The sequence below is a fragment of the Centroberyx affinis genome, unplaced genomic scaffold (assembly GCF_046629955.1).
Source record: "Centroberyx affinis isolate AG114_WGS23_722 - 3 ecotype Tasmania unplaced genomic scaffold, CSIRO-AGI_Caff_v1 ptg003084l_1, whole genome shotgun sequence".
Taxonomy (NCBI): Eukaryota; Metazoa; Chordata; class Actinopteri; order Beryciformes; family Berycidae; genus Centroberyx; species Centroberyx affinis.
Genome location: NW_027281166.1, coordinates 24728 through 48798, shown reverse-complemented (window position 1 = coordinate 48798; position 24071 = coordinate 24728). Strand labels below are relative to the sequence as shown.

At 41.3% G+C, this 24071-nt stretch overlaps 1 protein-coding gene across 1 annotated transcript in view; it reads left to right on the top strand.

Annotated features, from left to right (window-relative positions):
- The window catches only part of LOC139659393 (gamma-aminobutyric acid receptor subunit alpha-2-like), a 37623-nt gene extending 15077 nt beyond the window's left edge, over positions 1-22546 (top strand). Inside the window, exons 4-9 of the mRNA XM_071537646.1 lie at positions 1932-2152; positions 2371-2453; positions 2967-3110; positions 4947-5099; positions 18570-18772; positions 22250-22546. Of these exons, the coding sequence (XP_071393747.1) occupies positions 1932-2152; positions 2371-2453; positions 2967-3110; positions 4947-5099; positions 18570-18772; positions 22250-22546 (1101 nt within the window). The remainder of the gene's footprint in view (positions 1-1931; positions 2153-2370; positions 2454-2966; positions 3111-4946; positions 5100-18569; positions 18773-22249) is intronic.
- Positions 22547-24071: the final 1525 nt, after the last annotated feature.

Here is a 24071-nt window from a genome sequence, read left to right as displayed (position 1 = left end):
GCTAAGTGGTGTTGATGTAAACCATGGCTGACACTAGCCTTGGGGAGCAGCTGTCCCAGAGACTGACAGACAGATCCAAGACCAGCCAGGTGTCAAGCGTTTGCCAAGCCCCCGATTCCACCACAAACTCCATCTCAGGCCGGGGTCGCACCAGGGGCCTGTCGCAAGAAGCAAGCTCAACACTAGCTGCGGTTACATGAGACATTTTTTTTTTCATTCTGAATGAAATCATTCCGAAGGACGATTGCCACGCAAGTGTTTACATGAGCGCTAAATGTAACGATCGCATTGAGATGTGCGTTTACATGCTCCACAGTATGGAATCAGAATAAAAGTTTCTGACATGTGCAAAACACTGAATCAGCACTCTAACATGGGCTTACGTTTTTAAAATGATGGACCCGCGTCGGTTATTTCTTTACTGCTGTTCTTTCTGATGAAGCAACAGTTTTATCAAAACATACGACTCCATAAGTGTCAGAAAAAGACAATGATTGGGTCCATTTGTAATTTTCACCGCTGTAAACCGAAACTGGCCCGGAGAGAAGGAGTCAGGACTTGATATAAAAATTTGAATCCTCAAGATGTTATGCAACACCTTAAACTGGAAAAACTCAGATTCACTTTACGTGGCTCCATTGAGAAGTTCCATAAGACATGGCAACCCTTCATTGATTATGTTGAGGCTAGGCAATAAATATCCTCTTAACTCTTTGCTACAATAACTAGGTTATACCTAATGTAAGATCAATAATCACCATGTAAAGCAGCTTTGTAGGTTGAATGATATTTATACTGTATACTGTATATGTTCTGTACGTGTCCTATTTTTATTTATTTATTCATTTTTTTTACTGTGTGTTTGTGTATACACACTCTGTACTGTTTTTTGAAATACTTTATATAATTTGTATACACTGTTTACTGTTTGTTGACTAAAATACCAATAAACAGACATTGAAAAAAAAAAAAAGAAAAAAAAATTCTAATCCTCCCGGAAAAAAAAGGGTAACATAATTGACGTTACTTAAGTTAAATGTGCAGAAAGAGGCAAGATAAAGAAAGTGATCGAAATGAGTGTTTACATGATGAAATTTTATCCATCGACTGGATTATGAAAGGGTTAAACCACCTCTCTCAAACGGAATGAAATTTCATTCGGATCGGCCAGTTCTGATTGAGGCGTTTATATGAGGCATTTTTATTCTGATTGCTACTATTCGGATTAAAAGGCTCCATGTAAACCCAGCTATAGTCAACGGTGTCTTTGTGATAACTGGCTTCCCAAAACCAAACAATGGCGATCCCGGCTAACCGGTCTCGCGAAGGTGGTTATCAACTGGCTCCGTCAACCCAGGATTTTCCAATCCAGCTATGAGCGTGTTCACATAAAAGGGGGTGGGGTTTTTAACAAATAGTCAATCACACACAACGTGAAAATGTTGTGGTTCAGGTCCGATACACACATCATTCTAGCTTTTATGTTGTTGTAGAGCCACTTTGAGTCCACAGTTTTTGTTGATGTGAAGAATAATGTTCAGATAGAGGGACGCTCTTATTACCCAGCCGCTGTCAGCATGCATTATATCAAATACAGACCAAAATCAAATCCGGTCAAGAACATAGGGTCTGGGAAAAATATGGAATTTTAAAATGGAAACCGTGTAGGAACCCTGCCAATCATCTCACATATTGTGATATTTGTCTCTGTGAAGAACAATCTTCATCTATACAGTGATATGACCTAGTTAGCAGGGGCAAGATGTCTATCTGTGTAAATCATATTGAACACCAGACAAAATCTTCAAAACAAATCAAGGTCTGGAAAAAGTATGGAATTTTTTAATTGAAAATGTGTAGGAACCCTGAAGGTAATATTGGCACTGCTCTCTGTTCTCTCTCTCTCTCTCTCTCTCTCTCTCTCTGCCCAGGAGTACACTGTAGACGTTTTCTTTCGTCAGAGCTGGAAGGACGAGAGGCTGAAGTTCCATGGACCGATGAACATCCTGCCTCTCAACAACCTGATGGCCAGTAAGATCTGGACGCCCGACACCTTCTTCCACAACGGCAAGAAGTCTGTGGCCCACAACATGACCATGCCCAACAAGCTGCTGAGGATCATGGAGGATGGAACCTTGCTCTACACCATGAGGTACCTGTTTGATCATTATTTAAAGTAATAATCTCCAACATTTTCATATGACTAAATGTCCATTTGGCTACACTCGCCAATGCACCGTATTATTACATTTTCATAAAAAAAAAAAAAAAGTGCAACTCCCATATTTTGTAATAACCACCACACAATATGTAATAATTGTGTGTGTGTGTGTGTGTGTGTGTGTGTATGCGTGTGTGTTTTAATGCCAGGCTAACGGTTCAAGCAGAGTGTCCCATGCACCTTGAAGACTTTCCCATGGACTCGCACTCATGTCCTCTCAAGTTTGGCAGCTGTAAGTGTGAGCAAGTTCAAAACACACACACACACACACACACACACAGTATTTTCCACATTTCAAAGAAACTATCCAGCTGGAGGCAGTGTTTGATACTGGAATTGCCCTCTACAAAAAGCCAGCTGTGAACTTCTACATTCTGTCACATTCCTCTCTGATGGTTCTCGCTGTTTTGAACTAGAATCTCTTTTTCTATCCAGAGTGGATTTCCCCTTTTCTCTCTGTTTACCAGCCACAGAGACCTTGTGTTGATTGCTAGTGTCGAGATAATATACCCACAGCAATGAGATTGCATTGTGGGTGTGATGCTCCGCTGCCCTTAAGAGTAATTATGGTTCTCTTTATGTCAGGGAATGGAGGGTGGGTGGGCATCTGATCTATTATACAGGCTACTTTACATTGTGAAACTAGGGAGTTTTGGTAGGAGAATGGGCCATGGATACTGTATAGGGATTTGTGTTGTGGATTGGTCTGGTGATTCCCAGTGTCTCTCTGCCTTCCTCGAGTCAGATGCCTACACCAAGACAGAGGTCACCTACATCTGGACTCGCAACGCCTCCCAGTCCGTGGATGTAGCAGCCGACGGATCCAGACTCAACCAGTACGACTTGGTGGGCCAAACCGTGGGGAAGGAGACCATTAAGTCCAGCACTGGTGAGCACCATGGGCTATGTTCAGCAGCTCAAATCCCATTTTTTCACAAATCTAATATGAGTTGGACAAACATAGAGGAGAACTAGCAACAGAATTCTGGTGCCTGGACAAAGGAAAATTGTTTGTTACAGAAAATGTGCCTTTAGTCAGCATACACACAACTGTGTCGTTACTATGATAACCAATGTCCTAATGACAGTGGTGGAAAGCAACTAAGTACATTTACTCAAGTACTGTACTTAAGTACAATTTTGAGGTACTTGTACTTTACTTTCCATTTGATGCTACTTTGTACTTATACTCCACTACATTTTAGAGGGAAATATTCTACTTTTTACTCCATTACATTTATTTCACAGCTATAGTTACTTCTTACTTTTCAGATCAATATTTTATATTTAAAACATTTGATCATCTTTATAAAATAACTATAAAATAGCATTGTTATAGATTAGACTACCCAAAAGTATAGCTAAATTGTTAAGATTAGCTTCACGTTGACAACTTAAAAATGCTGCTTACATGTACATGTATGTCAATAAATCAGTATTAATATTCCAATAATTTATGAAACATATAACTCTCTAAATGGGGACAGTTTGCATAATGAGTATGTTTACTTTGATACTCTAAGTACATTTTGCTGCCAATACTTATGTACTTTGACTTAAGTAAGATTTTGAATGCAGGACTTTTACTTGTAATGGAGTATCTTTACATTGTTCTATTGCTACTTTTACTTAAGTTAAAGATCTCAGTACTTCTTCCACCACTGCCTAATGACAGCAAATGATTCAACTGTCTCAAATCTGATCTGGTCCCTCATATTTAACATATATTGGATTTGCCTGTTGTCTGAACATACAGTATAGCCCTAACCCCATTTGCTACCATCTACATTTACCTCACAAATTTGATAGTTTTTGTTGGTCTACGCACTTCAAAAGAGGCCGTTTTGAGCCACATTTCAGCATCTGTGTCAGTTTCAGAGTGGCTTCTCCTGTTGTTCAAGAAGAGCGCCAACTTGATTTTCAGCACCACTGCGCTTACGTTATCTCTGTGTTGTGGTATTAAGTCAAAGTCCACTCAGTTCATACCGCTTTGAAGTTTTATTCTCAGCCTCAAGGAGATCACAGTAGGAAAGGGAAGATGGGTGGGGCAGCAACTCCCTAAGTTTATAGCATCACAGGGACAAAAACATAGTCAAGCAAGTGAATTTTACACAAAGTAACACTCTGAAGTGATCAAAGCCAATTTTGACAGGCTTCTGCAACACAGTATATGCATCTTGAGACACTTTCTGTCTTAAAATGCAATGCCAGATGTATATTTAGATTGTCCTATCGCACTAGGCACTGCTATGATGGTAAATAAATCATAATGGGTTTATTCTCCATACTGGACTATAAAGAAATGTCAAAAGAGATCTGAAGATGTCTTTTGATATGCTGAATACATTATATATGAATACAGTATTGTGCACATATGTCATTTATGGATCTTTTTATAAACCTAGCTGTACTTTGCATCTGCTGCTACACCGGAATAAGTCTTGGGCTTTGAGTGTATACTTGCTTGTGTTCCTGTAGTCTACTGTCATACAGTATGTCTTGTCTGTACTACATGTGGAGTCACATTTTGTCCTGGATCCTGTATTGTGTAACTGTCTTAAGTGTCAGCATCAGTTAATCAGTGCAAATGCATTGTGCACCAATTGTACTTGGTGAATTAAAGCAGTTCTGATCATGCTTACTGTATATCTGTCTGACCATTCTCAGTTATTACATCAAGGTGGCACAAATGAAAGTCCCGTATATTTTCTCCCTTCGTCCACAGGTGAATACACAGTCATGACCGCCCACTTCCATCTGAAGAGGAAGATTGGCTACTTTGTGATCCAGACGTATCTACCGTGTATCATGACTGTCATCCTCTCCCAAGTCTCCTTCTGGCTTAACCGGGAGTCTGTGCCGGCCAGAACGGTCTTTGGTGAGCCTTTTCATTTTAACACATCAAACGCTACTTCAACTTAACACTTACAAATGTAGAGTTTCATTCCAAAGTCACCATTTGAAAAATACGGCAGGCTACTCTTACGATAGCTGGCATAACAGTCAAATCCATTATGGAGTATAATTGAAGTTATTAGCTATTGTGTATTTCTTTACAAAATGGTGACATTTGAGAAAGGCAATAATGCAGATATTTGGGAAATAAACCCTTTCCTGATTGGAGAGGTTTCATTTAAAAATGTTAAGCTTTTAGAAAGCCTTGTGTTCAACCACGTACTTTGAATATTCCCATTTAAGTGACAAGTAACAGAAAATTATATTAAAATTACACAAAATTTCACTTTGGCTCAACCTCTGACAGCTATTCCGGAGATCTACAGTCACCAATATGTAGGTTTCTAGGCGTCCAGTTATGGATAATTGCAAACAGGCAAATAAATTATTAAAAAGTAGGACAATGAACAAAGAAGAAATTGATGTGTTAGTGCTATGCTCCAGATTGCTGCTGTTCGAATTTGTGTTTGAATGTTATTTTTAGAAAACATTTTCAAGATGAAAGCCAGTGAACAGTGGTGACTAAAGATGCTCAGGGCAGCAGGTATTGTTGGTTGATTACATCTTGTCTCTTCAGAGATGTTCTCTGTTAATTATGTCTGCTTGTGTGTGTGTGTGTGTGTGTGTGTGTATCTTCACAACCATACTAGTTTGAGCTAACAAACAAAAATACCCAGAATGACCTGACCCTAATTGGCCCTGATGGGGTGCAATAACGACTTGGCCTATCACACAATTGGCCATAACTCCACAACAATTTGTCCAAGTTTGGTACATACTGTATATTGAGTAAGATACTATATCTGCAAGGACATTTTAAAATTGGTCAATATGGGACAAAGTAAATACAGAAATTTGTATCTCTTTCTCTGGTCAATTAAATGTCATGAAATTTGGTGCATACAATTTGGGGCCATTTGTCAAACTGATTATTTGTCAGTAAGGTTTGGCTTTGATTTATGCATGTGGCTGAGGGCATCACCTAAACCCATAGCACTTTGTTTCATAATTAAGCCTGGCTTGCTGATGAATGAGGTATCTGACCATGGAGCATACCCCTCAGAAGCTTTTATACCATTGTGTCTTTGATTGATTGGTTGGCAATTGTGGCATTTGCATCAGGGGATGGCCACATTCAAACCTTAACCCTCATGATACCCTCAACCCAGCTTCAGAACTAATTCTGGGAGAGGATAATAATCACCTGATTTATCTTCAAAGAGAAATTCTCTCCTCGTAGGGAAGTTCTTTTACCTGATATCAGACAGAATTGTCAACTCGTTCCACTCCATTTCCATCTTCAGTCTGACATTGCCTCAACTCTAACCGATTTCCGTGGGGGAGGGGGATTCCATTTTCCCTAACCAATCACTAGAGACCGACGTATCCGCCTGAATCTAACGTCATTTTAAGTCGACACTGATGCGAAAAAAACATCTCTCCTTTGAATAAATGCCTTCAAAGCAGAGTGCTGTTCGGATTTCAAAGTAATTGGTACTTTTAATGGATTTAGAACAGCCTGGATAGCAGCGTCTATCTTGTCTGTAGCGGTCGCCATTGTGGTTATTACTCCTCCTTGGTTCCGGCGCACAGCTTGACAACAGCTTGACAACAGCGTTAGTCCCGCCCATGGCGCTGATTGGCTGATCGTTAGTCCCCCCCGGCGCTCAATGGACCGATCATTTTTCAACAGAGAAACCGCTGTTTCATGTCACGATGCCAGACCAGAAGCAGTCAACTCGGTGGAGTGTGCGGATTCAAAGGTCTGGACCCAGGCAAGAAGTTCTTTTCTCTTGCCCCCCTCCACATGGAGGTCAGGGGTCGGGGTCAGATAGGGAGCTGGTAGGGATTCTGTGACTTGCTTAAGGACACTTCAGCAGGGCATTTGGCTGCCGACATAGGGCGCGACTCCAGGTCATCCAGTTGGAAGAATGATCTCTGTAACCACAAGGCCACCTTGCTGGCCGCGATGATAAATCATCTGTTCTGCTTGAGAGCAGGTTTTTGCATAATGCAAGAGGCCATGGCAAGCTGAATAATCTCCACTATTTAGTGATTCCCCAGCCAATGACCAGCTCTGGAGGGCTTTCAGGTGACGTAACACACCCTCTGGCATAGTGGCGATCCTCAACAACAGTGTCTGTGAACAGCTGATTGCATTTCTAAACTTAAAACTTTGTTGTCTCAACAGAATTTTATACAATTGTTAATACCTGTGCTGTTTTTGACTGGGACTGATCATTTCACCGCTAATGCATCTAATTTTCGATCTTACGTTAATAGATAATGTCAGCTTGTTAGCTAGAAAATCATAGTATCTTTGACTTGTTAACATCTGATTTGCACATTAGCTTGCATAAGCTGGCTAGTAGTACTGTTAACATTGGTTGCTTTACTGTTTTAGCTTGCTGGCTAGTTAGCGAGCTAACAATGCCAAAAGCCAGTTGTTTGTTTTATGGTAACTGAGCTGACTCTTCTCAAGCTAAGTGTTTTGGTGTAGAGGCTAGGGCAAAAGACAAGACACAAATTAATGGTCTAAACCTAAATGTAAAGACAAGCTTGAAATGCTTTCACCCCTTCAGGAGGTGTGCCCTGAAAGAAACAGCATCAGGGACAGTCTAATGAAAGAGATGTTCAGAGTGGGAGTCAGCATGTTCTTTGCTCGGTTTATTCTAAAGCTTAGAGTTGTCAGATACTTCCAGAGTATCCAGAGTCTTGTGCTCTAGCACCCCTGTTTAGTCTTTGAAGCTAATTGTCAATGTATTGTGCATAGGCAGATATTACATCTACTAAGCAGTGCTACTAAGCTGCCATGGTGCATTCCTTAAACACTCAAGTACTCAGAGAGAGGCCATGAGAGATCATGTATTGTAGATGCTGCCATGCAAGGTAGGGAAGAAACATTCTGAGAATACATTAGGATGTAGAAACTAGGGATGCCGCGATCGATCGGCCAGCAATCGGAATCGGCCGATATTCAGTATAAATATGAGATCGGAGAATTCCGATAATGCTTTATAGTCGGCGATTGCAAAAACCGATCAATGACGCAAAACATGAGCCATTTCTCAGCGGAGTTGGTGTCATTGTCACATGCTAACTCACCTCAAAGCACGTCGGCGGTGTGGAACTTTTACAAAGTGTGTGAGACAGATGCAACACAGGCCATCTGTAATGTATGCCAGGACAAAATACCTCGTGGGGGAAGCAAGGTGAAAAATTTCAACACAACAAATTTAATACGGCACCTTAAGTCGCATCACCCAGCGGAGCATGGCGAGTTCCTTAAGCTGACCGCGGAGAGTGAAAAAAAAAAAAGCAGAGAAAGCACCACAACGGCCGCTAAGACAAACCACTTTAGAGAGCACCCACGCGTATAGCCATGATAGTGAGAAGGCTAAGGCGATCGCAAGAAAAGTAATGGAATTCATAGGGCTGGACGACCAATTCATCTCATGCCATGTGCGTTCGTTTCCATAACGGTCTGCACTCTGCAGGCTGTCCGGAGCTGAACTGGACGACGGTCGAGACCCTCACAGCGGAGAGGCAACTGAAAAGTCTCATTTCTCTCTCTCTTAAGAACATTCACTTATACAAAAACAAAGACTGAAACGGATATATATCTTCGGAGGGTGTCTCCATTTAATTAACTCGACTCCACAACACAGGCAAGTGGCAACAGTCTGAGTCTTGTGCTTCGGTTATCTCACTAAATCATGTTGCGCTACCTAGAACGCACATGGTTTTGTTTACATAATGATCAAGTAAATATTGAGGTAGAAAAAAGGAAAATGTGGATACTTTTTAACCAGGACTCGATTTGATGGATGAAATGTATGTAAAATGGAAACTGTTAGACCTATAATGCTGCTATACCAGCTGCTACAACAAAACAAAAAAACTATTGGTATGGCCAATCGGTATCGGCAGATATGGCTCATAAACGATTGGCGATCAGTGATAGGCGGCAAAAAATGTTATCAGGGCATCCCTAGTAGAAACATGCATTCAAGTTGATGGATGTAAACTAGTTGCAGATCTTAATGGGGCAATGTGAGGCAGCATTCTTGACTTCTCTTCCCTTGTTCTGGGTTAAGGGCTGACTGACTAATGGGTTGAGCGGACACCTAGGGGTCTTAAAGGCTGGTTTAGCAAAAGATTCAGGACAACCAGAAGAGGTGTCAGATTGTGTCTTGCACATAGAGCTTCTCTCTCTCTCTTTTATCTTTGTCACACTGCTTCTATATGGTGGCATCAGCAATGCCAAAGAAGCCCCAAGGATTGGCTCTGTCATCCAAGGTTGAGCCACTGCACTCTTTTCCTGGGTGAGGATTGTGCTCATATGGTGAGGTGCATGCATCCGTTGGTGATTACATAGATTTCTTCCAACAGCTCAGCCCTGGGGCATCTGCTCCTGTACCATGGCTTGGTTTGCCTGGAGTGGAAAGGAGGTGTTCAGGGTCACTGACCTGTAGGATTTCTCCATCACTGAAGACTTCAGGGAGTCTGCCTTAGAGTGCAGGATGGGGCCATAGACAACATCTGGTTAGGGTGCACTTAAAGAGGCCACCAGTTGATGTGTAGATGTATATATTGAATGTTGAGCTTGTTAGCAGCACATAAAATGCAATTCATTCCTGGATGAAAGAAACAAAAATACATGGCGTTATTGTTGAAATGTGTTAACGTTATACAGCTAACCATACGTTTATATTTATTCTAACATATTTGTTTATGACCTTGATTAGTGTGAACTACCATAATCTAAGCAAAGTAGCTAATTGCTAATGTCTATGCTAAATTACCACAAGCAGACTAACTGGCCCATTTAGCCAAACGTACATTGTCAATAACGAAATACTTAATGTGAATACACTGGTAGCATTTAAGGCATAGTCCCTTGTGAAGCGACCAAGGCTGGTGGTAACAATGGGGAAAACTTCCTACCATTGCATGAATCATCTCCAGTGGTGCGCAACATAGTGCTCCCTGGTGAAGAACGGTATGGTATAGCTGAGGGAACAGAGGGTTGGGCACAGAAGCTCCTCCCCAGCCTCAGCTCCTGCCCCTGGCCCTTCAGGAGGCAGCGGTCAGGTGGCAGATAAGGTCCAACCCTCATATATTGAATTAGATGAGGATGAGCATGCTGACATTCTCAAGCGGGTCCACTCAGAAGAGGAGGATTTTCTCCTATTGGGACACCAGGTAGCAGGATTAGGAGAGAGGGAGGACAAACAGGTGCTGCCATTGCCCCTCCTTCAGGAAATCATTGGCCGGGCAGCCAGGGTCCTGCCCCCCTCCCGCTTTGATGATGAGGCTAGGGGTCGTCCTGCCTCTCTTAGTGCCCCTCCTCTCTGACTTGGAAGAGGTGGTTCGTAAGCAGCTGGAGAAGCCTTCAGGTTGCCTCCTGTGGATCAGGCCATAGGTTACAGGTGCTATCTTGGCACTCTTATCAGCGCCACCTGGCACGGGAGTTGACGGACAAACCTCAGACCTGACCAGGGATCTACAGCAGGTCTCCTCACTCCTCCCCGAGCTAATGAAAGAAGAGGCGAAATGTCTATTCCATCTGCCACGTTTGTCCCTGATGCCAGCAGGATGTTGCAGCAGGCCCAGTGAGCTTGCCGCTGTGCTCGGGAGGTGTCGGGTGCACTGAGGCAGAGCTGTGAGGGGTGTCGACCGGCAGCTGCTCAGACAGCCTCAGCAACCCAACTGGGGCTCAGGTGATCTGAGGGTGATCTGCTCAACTTGCGTTCTCCTCACTAATCACTAGCTCGTCGTCTTATTCTTCTAAGTTGGATTCAGGAGGTGATGTTACTGTGTTCATCTGAAGGTCAGATGTATCACAGGGAACACGCAAATGGGTTTCATTATTGTTTCTCATTGTCAGGTCAAAGGGTCATCGTTGTTGTTTCAATCAGCTCTTTCTACACCAGGGCTATTAGAATACACGGCTTGGTCTCCACTACTGTGTTTGTCTTTCATCTGATGAAACTGATGATATGTATCATTGCTTAGTATCAATAATTATCTTTAAATGACTTGAGCTTGTTCCTCCAGTCATATGTCAAACACTTAGTTTGCTTGTAATCACAGGCTATTTTGGTAAATGAGCAGTGCAGCAGACCTTCATATGTCCAGATGTTGGAAACCCATTTATTGACAAGACAACCAGTTTGGATCCGATAAAATAGGGTATCTGCAAGTTCTAGACACTAGAATTGGATTTAAGACCAATTAAACAACCCCCAAAAAAAAACCCCAAAAAACGGACTATTTGCGATTAAACATAGCTAATGAAAGTTCTACAACTGTAAACGGGCAGTATAAGAAAAAGGACACCAGGGAAATTATGTCCTATTATGTCTATTAAAGCAGATGTGATGAAACATATTTGACATATTGTATTAACCCCCATGTATGTGGGGCAAACCTAATTACCCTTACTTTCCATCCCTGCCTTGACTAAATATCACTGAATGTAAAGAATCTGTCAATACTTCCAATTTTATAGCGGTGAAAGAAATAACACCTTTATTTGCTGTATTGGAGATACTTTAAATACGTTTTAAGCCCTTAAATTTAGAAAATGTAACACTGTCAGGCTGTAAAATCCGTTTTTTCTTCTCACTATTCTGGTCACATTCATCAACCCCCGACACCTCGGCCAGGATCCTCTAGCTGTGGCACCACCACCCGCCACCCCCCCGCATCATCACCCCCGCCCCCGAAAACCTGCGAGGCTGTGCCCAGGTTTGCACTCCTGATTGTAAACAGACGTGCTCATGCTGACGGGGGGGCGAACATTTTATCGGGGCGTCGCAGGCAGGCCGGCCCGGGCAGATGAGGGTCATGCCGCGATGAGACCTCGCCCTGCTTATCTGCCCCGGGACAGTCCACCCACACCCACACTCTGATTTCCCATTTGGTGAAATGTCAGGGACCTGTCGGGGGTGGGGGGGGTGGGGGGGTGGATATCATGCCCTCTCTCCATTTACCTCATGCAGTATAATCAGGATTAATAAACTGAGTCACTCTCTTACATCTCAATATGGATTATCTAATGTCCAGTTGAAGACAAACAGGGCAGAAAGGGAACGGTCATGTTAAAGGACATTTTGTGAGTTTTAAACAGTTACTGCATATTGTCAGCGACTGAAATTTATTTAAATTCGATGCCAGAGGCAAATCTGAGGCCCAGATCTCGCTAAAGGTTTATGCAGGGAAGAGTGCGCTATGTCACTAAAATGACCAAATCAGAAAGCCATGCTGTTCACTAACCATGCTCAATGAGTGGAAAGGTGTGTAACAGCGCTTGTCAAAAAAATAGACTCTTTATGCCTGTCATGGTCAAGGAATATGTAAATTACATGTAAATCTCATTATTTTTCCTACATAATATTTGTAGGCAAGGTTATGCAAAAAATCACTGTAGGACATATCAGATCCTTTGAAAGGTGGAGTTTGTCCATTCAGAATGGCTTCTATCATCCACAAGTCAGACAGCAATGCAGAGTGTCTTCCATCCCAGAAGCTCACATCAGATCAGAGAACGCTCCGATTATAAAGGGGCTTTAGGACAGAAAGGGTGCCAGCCTTGGTGGATTAGTCTTACAGCTGAAGCTATTTGTGCTTACAAATGGTGATGAAGGGGGATATTTGCTTGGGCAGCGCTCTTTTCGGGGGCTTGTTTGCACCCCAACTTGATTTGCATACATTTCTTAGTGAGTAAGTAAACTCTGTAGATTGCCTTCACAACGTAATCTTAGTAAATCTGGACCTCAGTATTCTACTATTCGATATATCTTATGTTTAAAAGTTTTACAGAGGTTTTGCAGTTGTTCTTGAGTGGTTCTATGGTTCTTCGATTTGTCATTGAGCATGCAAAAATGCAGAACACACGGGAGTTGCATGCGATGCAAGATGCAATCAATATAAAATTTCTAGTACATATTCTAAAGAGTTGTGCAACCTTCGGCCTCGAATAGAACAGAGATTGATATTACAAATAGACAGTTAAAGGATATTATGAATGACATATTACGTATATTCTAACCCAGTGGTTCTCAACATGGGGTCCAGGGACCACCAGGGGTCCTTGAGTGGGTTCCAGGGGGTCCCCAGCAAATTGATGAATTGTTAAACTTCAGCATTATTTCATTTACAAGAAGTGAACACAATCAGAGAATACAGAAGAATGACTGTTTTGATCATAGTTTCTCTGTTATCTACAATACAGATTCTGGACAAAATCATATCCAACAATACAAATATTCTCAGATTTGGATCCAAGAGACAAAATCTCATCAAATGCGGGTCCGTGGCCCTAATGTGGACTAAATTAGGGATCCTTGATATGAAAAAGGTTGAGAATCACTGTTCTAACCAACACCTACACAAACCCCAAGACAATAAATCAGTAATAATTAATAAACGACCCATCAGGTGCGGTGCAAAAGACGCCCTCATGGATGGTCCCACTATAGAAATGATTTGAAATATTTCAGTTACAACAAATAGTTACAACGTGGGTATAAAATTAAGGACTATTACAACAAAAACACAAAAAAATACTGCTTAATAATTCAGTTTTAAAGGACCATACCAGTGTGTGAAACTTTATTTGCTTGTCTTTTGAAAACACGTCTCTTGCACTTGCACTTTGCTGTTGTCCCCTCTGATTAATTATTCATTCAGCCTCCAGAAGCCTTTCCCATCCAACATTTAAACCTCTATCTGCTCAGCCTTAGTTTCACTCTTTCACTGATACGGTTTGATATAAAATAACACACTCTCTGATAGCGTTTTAAGGAAAAAAGACAGGTGCAAATATTCTTTCATCTTGAGGATTGTCATAGCTGAAGGAAGCAATCATTTTGTTTGTCATGTGTTTTGGATTAGAGACTATAGGGCTAAAGACAAGACAAGTGTCACAGTAACCTACATTTAGAAAAAGAATCTACCATGTCAGACTATTCCCTTACTTATAATGTTACTGAATGCCACAATAATCATATCTTTTTCTAGCCTGGTTATTTAGGCATCATTTGCATGTTACTTAGACATCATTTGCATACAGCCAATTCTCCACTGGACCTCCATGATGGAGCCAGACAGGAGATTTGTGATGCAACCGCAAAGCCTCTATAGCAGTTAATTCAATGTCTCGGCTGATATAGGAATGACAGCGAGATCAAAGGTAAGACGTTGACAGAATGATTTACATTTGCTCTAAATGAGAACAAACAGTATATACAAAGGGAGACACAATGCCGGCCCCGAAGGAGGAAATATGGAAGTGGAAGAGGTGTGTTTGCATGTGTGTGTGTGTGTGTGTGCATATGTGTCTGAGCAATGCAAACATCAAAAGGAAAACATTATCCTCTCGCAGTGTGGGAGTGATGTGTTCTGGGTGTGATAGGGTGGGATTTCAGTATGACCTGCAGCACCAGAGTGTGTGTGTGTGTGTGTGTGTGTGTGTGTGTGTGGGCTCATATCAACGGAGGGCTAATACTTCCAAGCCAAAATTCCTTCATGAGCCTGTCTTTAAGATGACAGAATACCTCTCGTCACAGTATGAAAGTCAGTGATGACACCTCTTCTCCCCACTGTCTGCCTACACACCGAGCATTAAGAGACTCCTCCCCCCCTCATTCGTATTCATGCCGTACATTACAAAGATAACATGAACTCTCTCTTCAACCTCAGGAAATGAGACTGACAGCAGCAGTCTCTTTCCAGACACTCCATATTAAAATCATATCAATATCGCTGACAAAGTCTCCTATCGTCTTTGACTACTTGTGGAAAGCATTCCCTCTTTTTGCATCTCAAGCGCTTTAATTCTGATTATGAAACCCGATTCCTTATTGATAGGGCTGAACGATTTTGAAAAAATATCTAATTGCGATTATTTTGACTGATATTGCAATTGCGATATGATTTGCGATATTAGAGGGAATGATCATTTTTACATCATTATTCTCGTTTTCATTGAAAGACGTATTAAAATGATTATGGTGTGATTTTTGCGGGGATCTGTACCAAACAAAGATGTTTTCTTAAGTCTGTAGAATATGATGTGTAGGCCAGGACATCTCTGCACCACCACAATATTTACTTTAAAATGGTATTTTGACACATTTCACCTTTAACAAATATTGCACCTCCTGCGATTTGAAAATTGCAGTAGGCCACATTGCGATTTCGATAAAATTTTGATTAATTGTTCAGCCCTAGTTATTGAGGATCACCGAACTGAAGTGCTTGAACATTACGTGTGAGCGTAGAAAAGGTAAAAAAAAAAAAAAGTTTATTATCCAATCATGTGAATGAAAATGTACATTTCTAAATTGGAACACAATTGGAACACAATCCAGCTAATATTCAGGCTGCTGTAGTGTTTCAGCTGATGCATGTAAACACCATATTCTGTTTACAATAAGGTGGATAAGCTCGGGAACAATGATGCAAAGTGGCCAATTATTTTAATTTATGGGTCTAAAGTAGGTCTATTTTTGCATGAAATTGGGTTTGCTGTTTTCTGCATTGCCAACCCTATCAGAGAAATAAATAGGTGGTAGCCTGGATAAATAATGCCTGCGTGGCTTGGTTCATTTCAATAGATGACCCCAAAAATAATCTGTTTCTGTGTGGAGGAAAGTGGAGGAAAAAGCTATAAGCTAAGCACCTTCGTATGAAAAAACATTGCTGACACCTTCAGTCAAAACAGGTAAATACAGCATGCTGTAGAGCAGTGGTTCTCAACGTGTGGTCCGGGGACCACCAGGGGTCCTTGAGGGGGTTCCAGGGGGTCCCCAGCAAATTGATGAATTGTTAAACTTCAGCATTATTGCATTTACAAGAAGTTAACACAATTAGAGAATGTAGGAGAATGACTGTTTTGATCATAGTTTCTCTGTTATCTCTCTATCTACAAAACAGACAGTCATGGGATTCTAGACAAAATCATATCTAACAATAAATATATTGTCCGAAAGACAAAAACTCATGAAATGGGGGTCCGTGGCTCCAGTGTGGACTAAATTAGGGGTCCTTGGTATGAAAAAGGTTGAGAATCACTGCTGTAGAGTAGCAAGAGTAGCAGAGCAGTGTGCTTATTTCTGAATCTCATTATTGGTAGGATGTGTGTTATTTGGAAAAACTACAATATAATATAAACTGAATGAGAGAATGATTTGCTTTTGAATTAGCTACTCTTGTTGTTGTGTATACATTTATTATTTATCGTTTCTGTATTTATTATTAATTCTTATGAATCAACCAAATAGTCTTCCAGTCATTTCCATAAGTTATGCGGTTTTCCCTCAAAAATGTCACCAGGTTCACAGGCATTTCCATGTGTATTTTAGGAGCCCCTCTATAAGAGCTGGCTGCATGTGCATTTGTTTGTTTGTTGGCGCGTTTGTGTGCTTGTTTGTAAAGATTTTTGCAATGTGCAGTGCTTAGGAGAATTGTGGTATGCACTGTTCAGGTGGCACAGAATCCCCTAGATCCCTGCATAAGGTAAATACAGTGTGCACTCGTACACCAGGTAGTACGGTAAAAGTCAAACAAGCATCAACCAACTGGACGCTGGTGTATTGCACATTCACAAAAGTAGCTCAGTGATTTTCTAACTGTGATCTTCTAACCAAGCACCTAAAAAGGGCATGCACACTTAAACAATACATACTACTCATTGAGAAAAACGTAAAAGTTGACGGTCTGAATCCTGCACATGGGACAGCCCTGTTTTGGTGAAACCCAAACAGCTGCCCGATACGTCTGAGAACTGAATACTGATGCAAGCACTTCTGGATTTAAATCCCCACTGCATGGACGTATTGCACGTTTGAATTGCAGCCACAGGGCATACACGAGACAACAGTCACATTAAAGGATTCATTAAAAACAGCCACTCAATCAGAAACTGAGCTATCATCCTGCTGATGGGCCAGTGACATCACTGACTCTACACAATTAAGTGAACACATATCGAAATCGCATCATTGACTATTGCAATTTCCAAAATGCAAGGGACAATTTTTTCGTAGAGGAAAAGGTGTTTCAGACAGATTCCTAAACACTGTATTCTTGTGCTGCACAGGATCCATATCCAACCAATCAATTTACATCAAAACCTGTCACTTTGTTAAAACTGAACTCTTAGCATTAGTATCTCACGTCCCCTGAACACATTTTTAAAGCAGCGCTTGGCAACTTAGCACACTGGCTACCGCAAATGTCAGTGAGACGTCTGTGGACAATCCCCATTAGTCATGCAACGTAAAGTTAAACTGTGCACTCCCTGGACCTAAATCTAAAATAGGGGGAATCTACAGCATTTCAATTAGTGGGGATGGGACATTCTTCTCTGTTGCAACCATACCAGACCCCACGTTGAGAACCACCGATTTAGGCTAAGACGGGTGTATTTTTACACAAAAATCTTTCCTTATACAGTTTGTGCTGACATAGAAGTAATGTGTAAAAAAAGCTGTATCTGCATGTATTGCAATCGATATCTTGCAGACCTAATTCTAACTTCAGTTTCTGCCAAGAGAAAGTATTCTCAAGACTGCTCTCCTTTAAATCATAAAACAGCAACACTAACTAGTCTCATGATTGTCTCGTTGACTTTTTCTCGACTGGAAAAAAAACCTGCTCTATTGCTCTTGCTCTATGCTATTACTATCATTATTTCTCTTTCCTCCTACATGTACTGTATAACCCAGTGGTTCTCAACGTGGGGTCCGGGGACCACCAGGGGTCCTCGAGGGGGCTCCAGGGGCTCCCCAGCAAATTGATAAAGTGTTAAACTTCACCATTATTTCATTTACAAGAAGATAAAGCAATTAGAGAATGTAGAAGAATTACTATTTTGGTCAAAGTTTCTCTTTTATCTCTCTACCTACAATACAGATAGCCATGGAATTCTGGACAAAATCATATCTAACAATGAAAATATTATCAGATTTGGGTCTGTGGGACGAAATCTCATCAAATGGGGTCCATGGCCCTAATGTGGGCTAAATTAGGGGTCCTTGATATGAAAAAGGTTGAGAATCACTGGTATAACCCACAGCTGAAGGCAACACCCATTCTCTGGGGATTGTTTAAAGGCATTCTGGGAAACGTAGGAAATCAATAACTGAAGCAGAATTAGACGAGGCAGGTTGAGGGAAAGCGGGTACAGCAAAACAGTAAATTACAATACTTCAGCATTAAATAACTGATTTTAAAGAAGTAAGAAAAAAAGAAGAACTATGAAGTAAAACAGCAGTTCCTGACACAGTGCTCTACATACTTTGGTAAACCAGATTGGGCGAGGTCTTCTCCCCTACTGAATATAATAACTTTTTGTGTATCCTTTTTCCCCTCCTCTGTCCAGGTGTAACTACGGTGCTTACCATGACGACCCTGAGCATCAGCGCCCGCAATTCCCTGCCCAAGGTGGCCTACGCTACGGCCATGGACTGGTTCATCGCCGTCTGCTACGCCTTTGTGTTCTCCGCACTCATTGAATTCGCCACCGTCAACTACTTCACCAAGCGCGGCTGGGCCTGGGACGGGAAGAGCGTGGTCAACGACAAGGTAGAGCGTCGTTCATGGCGGCTTTCTCACCGAGCCGAGCCGTCACACGATCCGCCATCATAACGCCCGATACAGTACAGATAGGGACAGTGTGGAGGATCATCATCGGAACTAACAGCGTGGTTATAAGGGGAAAAAAATACGACGTGCACGAAAGTATAAAAATGCTGCAAGCGACATAATCATTTCAGCATTTTATCGTGGAACTAAACATTGGCCCCTTTTAAATCCAGTCATGTCTTAAACGGCAATTTAGACAACCAAGCCCAGACTGATTTCTGTAATTGAACAAACATTCAAAGCAATATGTAATAGATCACATAATAGAGTATACTTCTCAAACTTCATATTGTATCTAAGGGCCTGATTCATAACTTGGTTTAAGAGTGGGAGAGCCTGGTGATTTGGGTAGGCTAGTCACACGATCTACTATTATTATCTATTATCTACTATACTATTATAAAAAAATATATATTTTTCAACTATAATGACTCAATTGAATACATAACATTATAGACTGTGTGCTATATTGCCTGTCTGTAGCCCATGTCTTACCTGTCCTAGATTTCCATCGCCTATTCAAATCATTGTCAAAAACAACAATGGCCCAGATTTGGACAGCTTTCTAAATTCAAAATTGAAAAAAGGGAAACAAAATGGATAGGCTGTATTTGAGAAAATGACCAAAATAGATTTGCTTGATCATTTATTCAAGTATAGAAAAATGTAGGAAGTACAAAAATGTATGCAAAATTTAAAATATACACCGAAATTATCGTTTGATATCATTGATAATTTGGAGAGAGCAGAGTCGGAGGCCAAATTACGCAAGAATGTCAAAATCTAAGTCTGCAGCAACTGGACTGAAGGGAACATCCATGATGTTGAAGATGAGGCCTGCTCACACTAGTGGTTCACCTGTCCATAAATACTTTGTTGTTAATGTTATATTTATCTCCAAACCAACTAGGTCAAACTCTCATGAATTATCAACCTTACGAGCCTTTATCGTTAGTATTAATAATTTGCTAACATTATGCTTCATATCCTTAATGGTGCTTCTTGACAGTCAAATTGTTAATGCTAGCGGTGACTGCTAGCTAGCATTACCGTAAAATTACTTTGAATTGACCATTACCCTTTCATTAGAATTAAATTAAATTAGACCAAGGAGATAAAGACCAACAACATGAAGTAGCTGACTGCTAACATTATGGAACGTTATGGATCAACATCAATCCAGTTGCTGTAGTCTTTGGACCTTCTCCTCATCACTCCCCATAACCATGGATAATTTCGGTATATAATGTATTTTATTTACTTTGTCCCAAGACCGGATGAGTTTGCCTCTGCTTACATCCACGTCACAGTTTTCCAGGTTGTGCTTCCCACCCTAGTATAACATAGAGTAAATCAAATATGGCAGCCATGTGAATTAAGCAAATAGCTCCCCCATAGTCTCAGGCTAGGCTATTAGCAAGCAAGTTAGCTCCAATTTTTTACAGTCCACCTTCATCTTCAGTAGATGGCAACAGACTGTTAGCCATAGTTTCCCACTGATAGTCCAACTTCCCTGTAGACCTCCTGCACAGGTGACGGACCGCTTGTAGTGGTGGAAGATGATTAGCAGGCATTTACACAGGCAATTCTGCCGCTAGACATGCAACAAATAGAGAGTCATGTCAGGCTTTCCTCCTAGGCTGTGAGGTGAGTCAGAGCTGGATTACTTTAACCTTCCTTTTCTCTGGCTTGACGTCTTTGCACAGAATCAATCCCACATCAGCTCCAACATTAACCCGGTATAAATGCTCTGTGTAAAGAGCAGCTTAAACATGAGGATCCCAATCTGCGCAAGACAGGCATAAGTCTGAATAAGGCCCTAAGTGAATTCGGGATGGTCATCAAGAATATCTATTCCTACACTATTGTATAAACAGAAAATTCAATTATCTGCTGAGTTATACCAGCCAGAATTTTTAGATTCAGACAGTTTCTTTGGGTTTGGGTCACAGTGATTAGCATTGCACTGTAAAGTTATCACTGCATTATCATTATCACTAAAGATTCACCAAAGAGAACACTTGTATTTAAAGCAACCTTATTTCTTTTTTCTTACAAGGGTATGCATTGAATGAAATATTCTGTCAAATATTGATACAATGAACAGTTAGAATTCATGCAGCTTTATAATCAATATACCATCTTTATACTGCTGGCTGTAAAACTGTCAAGGATTCTTGTCTCTGGAACCGTAGCCTACAGCCCTTGGAGTGAGCCACTTTGTAACACAAAGACACTCATCACAATGAAACCACAAGGGTCAGATACAACATCTACAATCTAGGAATACACCAAGTTTTTGGGAGATTGTCCTATTGGTCAACTTAACTGTCAAGTGATAACATAGACACCGAAAACATCCATGTGTCTCCGGTAGATAATTGGCTCCAATGCTCCATGCTAACACTTTAGTGTAGCCTACACTATGTTGAGTGATAGTAGGCTCCATGCTAACACTTAAGCACACACTATGTTGAGTGATAGTAGGCTCCATGGTAACACTTTAGCATACACTATGTTGAGTGATAGTAGGCTCCATGGTAACACTTTAGCACACACTATGTTGAGTGATAGTAGGTTCCATGATAACACTTATACACTATGTTGAGTGATACAGGCTCCATGCTAACATTTACAATATGTGATTATGGAGAATGAAAGTCAGCATGTTCCCTCTTGGGTTTATTCAAAGTTCAGTGAGAGAGTCTTACCTTACCATAGGGAATTTGGTACAAAATACTAAGGCAAATTGAATTAAACTAGTACTATTAAAAAAGTGGCTAAAATACACCTTAAGAGAGTCAAATCTGTGGTAGTAAAGGAACAAAGTGAAGTGGTTTGAGTGATGTTGGTCATAAAACCTAAAAAAGATCCACTGATTTTACATTATGAAAGTTGTTGTTTTTTTTCAGACATTGCTCTCTATTGACAGGGTATCTTCAAGTCAGATTTAACATGCTTAAGACCTTTTTAATGCTAACTAGTATTGAAGTTAAGACCAATTAAAAAAACCCAAAATAAAGACAAAGCTGGAAAAACCAGCGTATTTCTGATTGAACATAGTTACTGAAAGTTAGTAAACTATAAATAAGAAATAAGAAAAAATATGAAAAAGGACTCATCAACTATTGTGGGACCTGAAGTCCCAACTGTGTGTAGTAAAGCAGATATGATGCATATTGTCCTGTATTAATCATGCAGAAAGAAATCTGCCACTGCATGGAGAAAAAAAATAACACCTGTAACTGGATTTAAGACTTAATACATTTTAAGGCTTTGAATCTAGACTTTTTAAGAACCATTTGATACCCTGACTGAGTGAATTTTAGCTGCACTACACCACTGGCTTTGGGCATGGGATAGGTAGCAGTGTCTGCTTTTAAAGGCCTCTAAACCCTGATCCCTCTCTCCCTACAGAAAAAGGAAGCGGCCATCATGAAGAAGAACAACGCCTACGCCGTGGCCGTGGCGAACTACGCCCCCAATATCACAAAAGACTCGACGTTGCCCACCATCTCCAAGTCCGCCGACCCCAACAAGACCACCGCGGACGGCAAGCCCGAGCAGGGCAAGAAAACCTTCAACAGCGTCAGCAAGATCGACCGCATGTCCCGCATCATGTTCCCCGTGCTGTTCGGCAGCTTCAACCTGGTCTACTGGGCCACCTACCTGAACAGAGAGCCAGTCATCAAAGATCTGCACCCTGCCAAATGAACAGAGAGGGACTCGCTCCAAACACACGGGCCCATTCAGGACTTCATAGATCTGTTGTTCGTTTTTTTGTGAGTCGAAGGCTACGTTTACGTTTCTACGCGGAGAATTTTGGGTAGAAAAACGCGGTAAGTTCGTTCTCCGATTATGAGAATCCTGGCTAACTCCCATATGAAGCTGGTTACTGTAGCATGGAAACATCTTCTTTCACTTTTCCTTTCTGTTTGCCCAAACTCAGTCTTGCACAGGGTTATGGGTACATTTTGATGTCAAAAAACTATTGGAACCACCATTTAATTTCTCGGTATTAGAAGTAAGGTACTGTTACCGAACCTTTTCATACCTTTTTTTCCGCTGAATATTCTGTTCATGACAACAGGGAGACTACATTGCAAACGTGAACAAGACTTTAACCAGAGTATGACCAGTAGCCTCGTTACTCTGTGCATGTAAATGTAACCTGTGTTCATATGGAGCCCATGACTGGACTTTTTGTGCGAGTGCTTTCTTTCACAGGGGATTGATTACAAGGAGGAAAAAGAGGACAGGGATTACAATATTTTCCCTTTGTCTTTTTTCATCCATGACTTTACCTGACTATCCCATTGAAATATATGCATCACTCGAAGGACGTTTTATACCGAGCTTTGTCCCTTGTAATGAATGTAACCTGTAAAAGAAAAACTAATGTCCAGTTTTGTAGCAACTGTCACGAACTTCACCACGCTTCTTCGCAATTGCTCTACACGTCTTGAAACGCTTCCTTTCGATCTGGACATTTTGCATGAGTTTAGGTCACATCGAATACGTCCCCACGCATGCGTACATTCACACACACAGACATACACTCACCTCCTGCACAAGAGATGTATCTCCTGCATCCAATCGTATATATAACCCAGCAGGCATTTGACGGACAGCGACATACAGGAGGAGGCCAAGTCCAATCTCTGATCACGCGTTCACACTGTGAGCAACAACATCATTTCTCGTAAAGCTGAGAAACCGGGGGAAACTCAACTGATGTGTGGACGGTCAGCTGAGAAAAGTCGGCCACGGCTGAACTTTTCATGGCCGTCGGCCTTCAACAGCCAATCAGATTTCTGTGCTTCCTTGTTTCCCGACCAATGTGACTTTGTTTCATGAACAACAGTTCCGCCTGGCCAGTGCAAAATGGACAAGGAGTTGATTCCATCCAGTGAAAGCTTCCCAGGTCTCTACAACTTTTATTTGAAGGTCTAGTCAAAAACAATGTCTGGAGAACGGTTGAATCCATCGTTAGGGCCAATGGTAAGTCATTTTATTTTTCTGTTTATTTTCGATTAATGCCACATGATAAGTGCTTGTAAGCTAGCTATGATAAAGGAGAAATCCCACCCTAAAACACTTAAAACATCAGGTTTTGGTGTCAGCCCCTCAGAATCAAAGAGCGAGGGCTTCTTTCTAGAGCCGCCATTTTGCACCAAGAGACGTTCAACAATCATACAGGGAGAAATCCATCGTAGAAGAGGAGAGAGACCAATTCCTC